We start from the raw sequence: 9131 nt of genomic DNA, 5'->3' as shown, positions 1-9131 counted from the left end.
TATTAGTCACGTGTTTATTTGGTCTTGTCAGAGAGGTGAGATGTTGCACAGAAAAAATAAACAACCGTGTCCAACACATCTTACATCCCAAGTCTGCTGGGAAACAATGAATGAATGAAAACTGGTGATGCAAAGTACAAGAGAGTGACATCTATGAGCACACAGATATCATTACTGATGAAGGGGCAAGCCAAATGTTTTTCATTTGCGATTTTGACATGAGATAGCATTAAGGCTTTTTGGTAGGGAAGATAAAAATCTGCTGTTAATACCAATCCGTCTGCTTCCCCATGTTCTTCTATTGATTAGCTCTTGGATTAAACCAGGACTGAACCGCTAAGACAAAACAATCTCACCTGTTAAAAGCTGTGCACAAAAGATGGACTTGAAAGAAAAAAACATTACAGAAAATAATAAAGAAAAGAAAATCTAACAGGCATTATTGAAAACGTTCTTTTCTGCAGTTCATGTTATTCTGCGACTGAATACAAGGTGATATTACAGCTCATATCAGTGAAGCTACACACAGTATGGGGAACATTTACAGTTAACATTCAGAGTCCAATTAAACAACAGATTCTCTAACAATCGTCCTGAGGGGGGGGGGCAGCAGACTGATGGAAATGTGAAGAAATGAGTCCACACATAGAATAAAAACTAAAGTGAGGGATCTCCTCTTGCTTTTCTAATGACGACGGCAAAAACTGAAGTGGATGTTACAGCTACTGTGTATCTACGTTGGATGGTCAAATAAAAAGGCCCTCATCTTCCTCCCCTCATTCTCCCCCACATCTCCCCATCACAAATAAACACTCTGGTTTTCTGCATCCCTCTCCTCCATCACAACAGTCCAGTTCATTCTTTCCTGCAACTCCTCCCTAATTACTTAAAACAGGCTACCTCCATTTAAATACAAACCTTAAAGCGTGGCACCCCCCTCCCACCCTCAAAGAACATCCTTGTCTCACAAAGTATAAAAATTGTTGACCCCACCCTGGACCTAATATTTCACACATTTCTCAGAAATCTTTAGCTCACTGACCCAAGCTACACCCTCACCATCCAAACCAAGCCCCTTCATAGATAGCTCTGGATGTAAACCTCCTCATTCTTCTTCTTCTTTCTCAATTAGCAGCAGCATTCTTAATTGCGGGAGATCTTAGTTCACAATCAGTAAATTTGATGCCGCCAAATGATTAACACCTTCAGATCTACAAGAAATGTTGCTCTGCCAAATCAACGAGGGGGCTGGTTTGGAAATGGCTGTTCCCACCCTCTCCCTCCCATCCTCCCCCCTCCCCTCTTCTCTACATGCCTCCTCTACCAGAAGTCTCGGCGGTGATAAGCGTCTGGATCGCAGTATTTGGTCACCACCACCCTGTTGGCAAACTTCCTTCCTGTCAGCCCCTGCATGGCTTTTTGGGAGTCGAAGACTGACATGAACTCCACAAAGATCTACAGCAGAAGAAAAAAAAAACATGATGAGAACGCTGCATTTGAAAACTTTCAATTTAAGACTAATCGTATTTAGGATTCAGAATAAATGTGACGTTCCTACCTTGCCAGTTCCGGGCACCTCCAGGCCGTCCACAGGACGAGGTATCTCGATACTTTTCACTTGGCCGTACTTGCTGCACTCGTCCCTGACGTCTTCCACAATCTCCTCGTATTCTTCATCATCCAGCAGCTCTTCTGGGGCCACCATGTTCATCAGACACAGCACCTCAGTGGGCAGGCCACCCATTTGAGTCACTGAGCTGTTCAGACCTGGCACCTGCAGCGTCACTGGGGTCTGGTTTATACTTGTCTGGAGGGATGGACAACAAGGTGGGGTTATGGCTAATGTTTTACATTCTGACAAGCTGCAAGACATTGTCCTTTCATGGAAACCATATTTCTTAAAACGGCCATGACAAAGATGTCTGACATTATATTCAAGTACACCAGGCTTGGAAGTTTCATGCACATCGTTAGCCAGAGAGTGTATCAGATAACTGACACAGTAGATGTGTCTTCAACTGTTATAACAATTCTGAAGGAGCATCCAGCCTCCCACCACTCTGCTGTCATCTGTCCAGCTACTGGACACTCACCAGGGTGGCGTTCTTGGATCCCACACTGGCTCTCTGCACCAGCAGCTTCTTGTCTCCCAGCTGCATGCCGTTCAGCCCTGCAATAGCCTGTAACAATATGAAGGTTTGAAGTTAAACTTTATATACTTAGATATAAATGCAGGTGAAAAATAAAAAATGTAATATTCAGACAGTAACAGTGAAGGGTTACCTGGTCATTTAGGTTGACATCAACATATTCACAGAAGGCGTATCCTTTAGATAAGCCTGTAGCACTGTCCTTCACCAGGTTAAAGGCCTTCAGGGGGCCGAATGATGTCAGCAGCTCCTTCACCTGAGACACACAAAGAAGATCACTTTAAATCACAGTGATTACCAAGCAACCATCATGTCAATAACTCATCTTTAGACACGGTGTTATTATTTAAGTAAATTGGCGGATAATTTAACAGCTACATAATTTGATTTATTCTACAACATATTTCATTTAAGGCCTTTTTGTCATATTGTAATAAAGGCTGACATTTAAAAACCTGCCTAATGTGAGGTTTAAGTACATCCAGTTATATAGTCAATAAAGAGGATACATGACTCAAAAAAGAACAAGGTAAACAATTGAAACAAAATCATTTACTTTAACGAAAAGCCCTCATCAGGTTAAATTACAATTATAAGGCTAAAATATAAGTGTTTTTTGCATTACATCATGCAATAAGCTGTTAAATGACATAAATACTGACCTGGTCATCATTCAGGTAATTGGGCAAGCCCCCAATGAAGAGTTTGTGAGCTGAGTCAGGTACCACTGTGGAGACCACACCTACAGGAAGCACATAGACGACAGCACCAAACATAAACTGAGAAGCACAAAGACCTAGCTGCTGTAGCGTTAATTAATGATGACTTATGAATTATGCCACAAGTACATAAGAGTTAAAAACCATTAATTGTCTGTGTACCAGGCACATAGACACTGGGGTTCTCGCTCATGCCCGGCAGAGGCTGGTAATCGTGGGGACGGCGGATCTTGAGACTCTGGCCTTGAAATATGATGCCATCAAAGGCCATTGCCTGAGTCGTTTCATCCACTGAACGGAACTACACAACGACACAATTACAGGGGATTAAATTTGAAATTGCACATCGACATGGTGAAACACATAAGACTCATGAAAACAGTCATGCACAAAGTAGAACAAGTCAGCATGAATATTGGATGTCCTCACTTCAAGGAAGGCAAAGTTCTTATCCTGGTTGATCTGTACTGCAAGGACAGGGTTTCCAGGGGCCTGAGTAAGACCACCCAAACGCATCTGGGCATTGAAGAAGTCCATCATGGATTCCTAGACAGGTGAGAGAGGGGCAGATATTTTCAATGAAGAACATCACCTAATGCCGACATCAAATAATCTGAAATGTTCTTAACTTCAAAGAAACAAAAATTCAAAGAGTTGTACTGTTCCTCACCTCTGTGATACCAAATGGGATGTTGCCCACATAGAGCCTGCGGGCCTGCCGGGTCATCTGGCTGCCCACTACAGGTACAGGGGTCGGGGTAACAGCCAGACCATCTGGAGTCATGGTCGGCAGAAGAGCTGTGGCTGGGATCTGGCCTGCAGCTGGAGAGTCAAGCCAAGGACAGGAAACAGTTAATTCAATGAAGTAGTGTTTATTCACTTTGTGATGCAGCCTCATTCGCTGTATTAAAACGAAGGTTTCAACAGCTACTGATGCTCCTTCACAATTAATCACATCGGTTTCTTTAAGTGATTGAAACCAAGATGTTACCTTGCATGGCTTTGTACTGCATGGGAGTGATGTGTTCAAAACCAGGTGGAGGGACATCCCAATACTTCTTCACCTTCTTCTTCTTCTCGCGGTGTGGAGAGCGGCTGTTGAAGGAAAAGGAGACAGGCTAAATAAATGTGGAACAATCAAGATGAAAAAGTAAGATGTCTCTGATTAGATCAGCAGTAATCTGATAGATTTGATGATTGATTTTGAAACTTGTAAACATGATGGCAAGGGGAATAGAGGGGAGTTAGGGGACAAAATACCCAATCCTGGTAGGTATTTACACAATGAGTCAGTAGTTTATTTAGTAGAATCATAGAAACACAGAATCAGAAGGTCATTAAACTGCAGTTGTTGCAATAATGCACAAACTGGCTTAGTGTTAGTTAGTTTGCTGTATTACCTTCCAGCATTGTCCTGCGGGTAGCTGGTTGGTGAGCTGAAATGACATTGGAAGGGTTTCACATTTCTCTCAAATCAACCATTACATTCACCAACATTTCCACTTCACACAATAAGAATCTGAATTTCTCTGACCTTTGCCAAATACAAAAAGCTATCAGGATCCTGTTCAACATAAATATGGGTGCCTAAAAACCTAAAACCCTTACAGTAAAGGTGACAACCCAGTGCATTAAGAGAGCGTCATTGCTGACATGCCATACCGCTCATGAACAACCAACTAAGGATGCAATGAAACTAGAAAGACAACCCTCAATGAATAAACGACAGAGGGGTCAGATTTTACATTGCTTATCCGGGGCTTCCTCTGAGTAAAAACTACAGGCATGTTTCAAATAGCAAAGACAGGCAAGGAGCACGAGTCAGGCTAGGGGTCAAAGTCACAGCCACAAAAATGTATAGAGTTGTCATAAGCTTTAAAGTCAGAAATAACACTGCAAACAATCAAAGAGATGAGTCACGTCAATATGTAAGAATCATTCTTATTGACTTAATCCATACATTATGATCACAATTACTAAATGTCACATCCTAAACACTTCAAGTAATGTGCTAAATGTGTCCGAATGCCAGCATGTGTCCCTGAAAACAAACAGCGTGTCATATTTTTAAGTCCATTTGAACAAATATTGAAGATGTTCTGAGAGAAACAGGCACCTGTATTTAAGTTTATCTCTGCCAGAGGCCTGAAGAGATTTGATCAAACAGTCTAAGCTCATCAGCATGATACAGGCACAAACATCCCGCATGGCTGCATGTGTCAATGTTAGTTGCGTAAACCTAATCTAAAATGACAAAGCTCTTCTTTCTGCACTTCTATTAATATCATTCTGTTTTAATTCGAGTGTGGATCTGAATTTGTTTATATGATTATCTAATAAGGTGATGTAGTCTCGATGATCTGCGTCGCATTATCTTCAATGTTTAAGAGGGTGCAGCAGCTGATGATGCCTTGTATAGTCAAAGGTTTGTCCTGTAAGCTTGATGTAAATGTCATTTGAACGTGTGAAAGTGGGCTTAGGGACGGAGATAAAAATAACATGATCTAAAATAGACAACATGAAAGACAGATTGTTGAAGAAACATCACTATTCATGTGGAGATTATGCCTGAGTGCAGTCCATTTTCATTAGCTTAATTCACTGAGCTGAACCATCCCTTCTAAATTCAATCTAAAATAATCACCACCCTTCACAGTGACAGCCTCTGACAGACACAGCAACTTTGTGAAATCACAGTTACTTATACTTAAATCGTCCTTCCGTATTAAAGGGTGAGTTCAAACTAAAATATTAAAATCAACATTAAATAATCCGCTTACAGATGATGACTTTTTAGAAGTATCTTGAAATAGTGGATGACTTTTGGATACAAATAACAAGAAAACATGCAGATGTGGCAAAAACATGTCTGTGTGTACACTAAGAGGGATGCAAACTCTAAAACGGGAGCTTTTTTCATACATTATCTACCTGAGCTGGCAGTAAAAAAAGCCTTGGAACACATAAGGATTACTTCTTTACTTTTTTGTGGTCAAAACAATTCAAAGTGGTGACTCTGTGCATTTCAACCTAGAGTTCCAGGGTCTTTTAGCCCCCAGAACTACTTTACACTGAACCAAAAGGTCCCTCTGTCCCCATTGTTGTCTGCGTTTCGACCACGGGCTGAAGTCCAGGGTAGATTGTGCAAATCAGTCCAGTGGCATATGGAGAAAAAATATATATTAAATAATATTTTGAAATCTTAATAAAAAACTAAACTAGTATGCATTCCCAGGAACTCCCTCTGTTCAACAACTGTGTAAACTCCACAAACACCATTACGTTCAACCGAAAGTCCCAGGACCTTTGAAAGTACTACCCCTGAACTAGATTTAGACCCTGGTTCCTCTGGTCGAAACACATGTAGTTCAGGGGTAAAGTCCCTAGTTCAGGGGTAAAGTTCCTGCGATGAAGTTTTACCAATTTTCACCCAGTGTTGACTCTCAGGATGGTATGGAGGGATGTGTGAAGATGTGACACTTGTCTATTAGTCCAAGTGTAGTTGTATGTAAGGTACCAACCTGCGTCGATGTCTGCGCTCCTTACTGTCTCCACGGCGGTCCCTGCTGCGTCTGTCCCTATCTCTGCTCCTCCTTTTCCTCTCTCTGCTGCGGCTGCGGGAAGAGGACCGGCGGTGGTGGCGGTTCTCTTTGTCCCTTTCAGCTACAACAAAAATAGAATAGTTGTTAGCATACAGTGTAGTAAAATGTAACACACAGTTGTTCAATAAATGGTTAAAATAGAGCAGTTCATTGATTTTATTCTTCTTCTAAAAACACTGCAACCTATGTAAATTATTCAACAAATCCACCTTTGCAAATGATGATAGTAAAGCTGTTTTATTTTGAGGTTCAAATAAATAAAGATACATCATGTGGCCGGCCCAGAGGCTCACATATGCTTTGAAACAGTGTGCATTGAATAACAAGAGATACAGCAGATTTGTGTGGGTTAAAAAGAGTGTATTGTAAGACACGGGGAGTGGCTGTGATTTGTTACCAGACGTCAAAACAAAACAAACAAACAAAAAGAAAAACTAGAGGCCGTAGGAAGTATAAGCTCTGGAAAAGTTCACTGGGTACAACAGCTGCACAGAATGAAAGCTAGCTGCTACAGTCATTGAGTTGGGAGCACTCCCATGATATAGACGTCTCCGGTCACTATAACACACTTAAAGTAGGACATACATTTAAAGCGTACAGGTATCGATGTACGAATATTACACGTGTCCTCAGTTCACTAACATGCACCGTGGTCAGACGATAATGTCGGACGAGCAAAAACACAAATACAACATATCAATCGAGTCAATTCAAGGGGGGTACATTAGCTAACAATGTTCCAGCACATAGACGCATCCATTGTTAAATGATGGCGAACATTACACATCAAAGTACCCACAGATGGTGTCAAATTTCTGAAATTTCTCAATTTACCTTGTTTGTTTTCAGATAGCTGTCTTTCGAATTCGTCAAAGTCCGACATCTCTGAGGGTCGAGGACTACGACGCTCTCGGAGACTGCGTTGTTAGCAACAAAGTGAACACTCTTAAAAACAAGTCCTTCGCTGATCTGCACTAAGTTTGTATTTCCTAGCAGCCTACTTTACAACAGAATGTTCCAATGTGTTTGAGACGGCACAGACATCAGCTGTGTGATGTATATTTACAACGTAAGAGACGAAATCATTAAGAAAGGAAACGTGTTCGCATGCGTTAGCCTGCTAATGCTAAAGTCCAGAGAAAGGCCTCCGTCTCCTCCTGCTCCACACACTGTGCGGGCTCGTTAGCTCGTAAGCTAGCACAGACGACGAATGAATGAGACCCCTTTTAAAGCTAATGTAAATCCAGAAGGATTAGAAGCCCTCTATGCGCAATTCTTTGACTTTCTGCATCTAATGCATACGCTTCAAAGAGCCTATAGACAAGCGAACCCGTTAAAGATTTCGGTGTGCCCGCTTTTTTGCTCGGTCTCCAGGTTCGCCGTGACACCGGAAGTTGATGAATGTTAGTTTTCCGGGGAGTGAAAAAGACGAAGCGGGTGTGCTTCAGGGTCACACGACGAGTTTACATAAATCCTTGCCCCTTTGTCAATTTGCTAGGGTCATATATAGTTGAATTGAGTGAAAATGTGTTTCTGAAACGTTTTTTTCCATCATAATTCCTTAGGTTTATTGTTATTTCAAAAGGTCAACACCAACTGTATTAATCAGCTTTAAAAACATAATCACAAACCAGTGGTGGACAGTAACAAAGTAAATTTACTTGAGTACTGTACTAAAGTACACTTTTTGAGTATCTGTATTTTACTTGAGTATCATTTTTGGGGTTACGCATTAATTTTACTCCACTACATTCAGAAGACAATTATTGTACTTTTTACTCCACTACATTTCTATCAGTGCTAGTTGATCACTACTTTAGCTTTGAAGTCAGCTCATGAATTTCCTTCTCTTTTCTGAAATCTGATCCCTAAGACAGTAAAATGTGTTTGTGTAGTTCTGTTTGTCTCAGTGGTTTAGTCATACCTGTATATCGTGCGTCTCCAAACACAGAGCAGATTTAACTCAGATCAGGCAGGTCATTTAGAGGTGGTAATGATGTCTATAATTCTCCACCTGAGCACCCATGGTCATATCTTCAGCCCGTGTTAGAGGTTTCTGAAATGAAGAATGATACGTATCGTTTGAAATGTTCTCCTTGTTTCCCACTCTGCCCAAACATACAAAAATTCACAGTCCAACCTGAGAAAGCGTGTTGAGCTACGTAACTTTGTTTCATTCCAGATGAACATTTCAAACTAAGTTGTCTGTGCTTGGAGTGACTTAGTGTCTGTTTTTATTCCATGGTGTAGTTAAATACAATGTTTTGAGATTTTATAAGAAGTACTTTGAATACTTCAGTATTTTTAAAAGGTAGTACTTCAGTACTTTAACTCAAGTAATAATCTTACTGAACAACTTTCACTTGTATTGGAGAAATATTTGACATGGAGGATCTATACTTTGACTTAAGTAATGAAGCTGTGTACTTTGTCCACCACTGAATATAATTGAATTGAGTGAAAATGTGTTTCTTGTCTTAATAAAATGAAGTGTAAACGTTTTTTTTTTCATCATCATTCCTTAGGTTTATTGTTATTTCAAAAGGTCAACACTAACCGTATGAATCAGCTTTAAAAACATAATCACAAACTCATAAGACACTGGGATCATATTGATTTTTTTGTCTCCAATGATGGGTGTTGACTTATTATAAACCAGA

General features: G+C 40.6%; 1 protein-coding gene across 4 annotated transcripts; it reads right to left on the bottom strand.

The window, feature by feature from the left end:
- u2af2a (U2 small nuclear RNA auxiliary factor 2a) lies at positions 1-7899 on the bottom strand. 4 transcript variants are annotated; one of them, XM_034697019.1, is made up of 12 exons: positions 7306-7899; positions 6391-6532; positions 4270-4305; positions 3861-3964; positions 3540-3691; positions 3299-3415; positions 3014-3170; positions 2813-2892; positions 2284-2406; positions 2094-2180; positions 1559-1807; positions 1-1455 (listed from the first exon to the last, which is right to left on the bottom strand). In XM_034697019.1, the coding sequence occupies exons 1-12, from the start codon at positions 7352-7354 to the stop codon at positions 1321-1323; spliced, it is 1431 nt and encodes a 476-aa protein (XP_034552910.1). In that variant the 5' UTR covers positions 7355-7899; the 3' UTR covers positions 1-1320. The 4 variants fall into 4 exon arrangements, with proteins under 4 accessions (XP_034552910.1, XP_034552911.1, XP_034552912.1 ...); XM_034697020.1 differs by having other exon boundaries at positions 3032-3170; positions 7306-7867; XM_034697021.1 differs by lacking the exon at positions 4270-4305 and having other exon boundaries at positions 7306-7874.
- Positions 7900-9131: the final 1232 nt, after the last annotated feature.

The sequence above is a fragment of the Notolabrus celidotus genome, chromosome 12 (assembly GCF_009762535.1).
Source record: "Notolabrus celidotus isolate fNotCel1 chromosome 12, fNotCel1.pri, whole genome shotgun sequence".
NCBI lineage: Eukaryota > Metazoa > Chordata > Actinopteri > Labriformes > Labridae > Notolabrus > Notolabrus celidotus.
The sequence above is the reverse complement of the archived record's forward strand: the minus strand, read 5'-3'. Positions and strand labels throughout refer to the sequence as shown.

Coding starts and splice junctions, on each gene's coding strand:
- u2af2a (XM_034697019.1), bottom strand. CDS start 7,354: ATGTCGGACTTTGACGAATTCGAAAGACAGCTATCTGAAAACAAACAA. Junction 3,965..4,269: donor CCGCAGGACAATGCTGGAAG/GTAATACAGCAA, acceptor TTCCTTCAACAG/CCGCTCTCCACACCGCGAGA. Junction 3,171..3,298: donor AGAACTTTGCCTTCCTTGAA/GTGAGGACATCC, acceptor GTCGTTGTGTAG/TTCCGTTCAGTGGATGAAAC.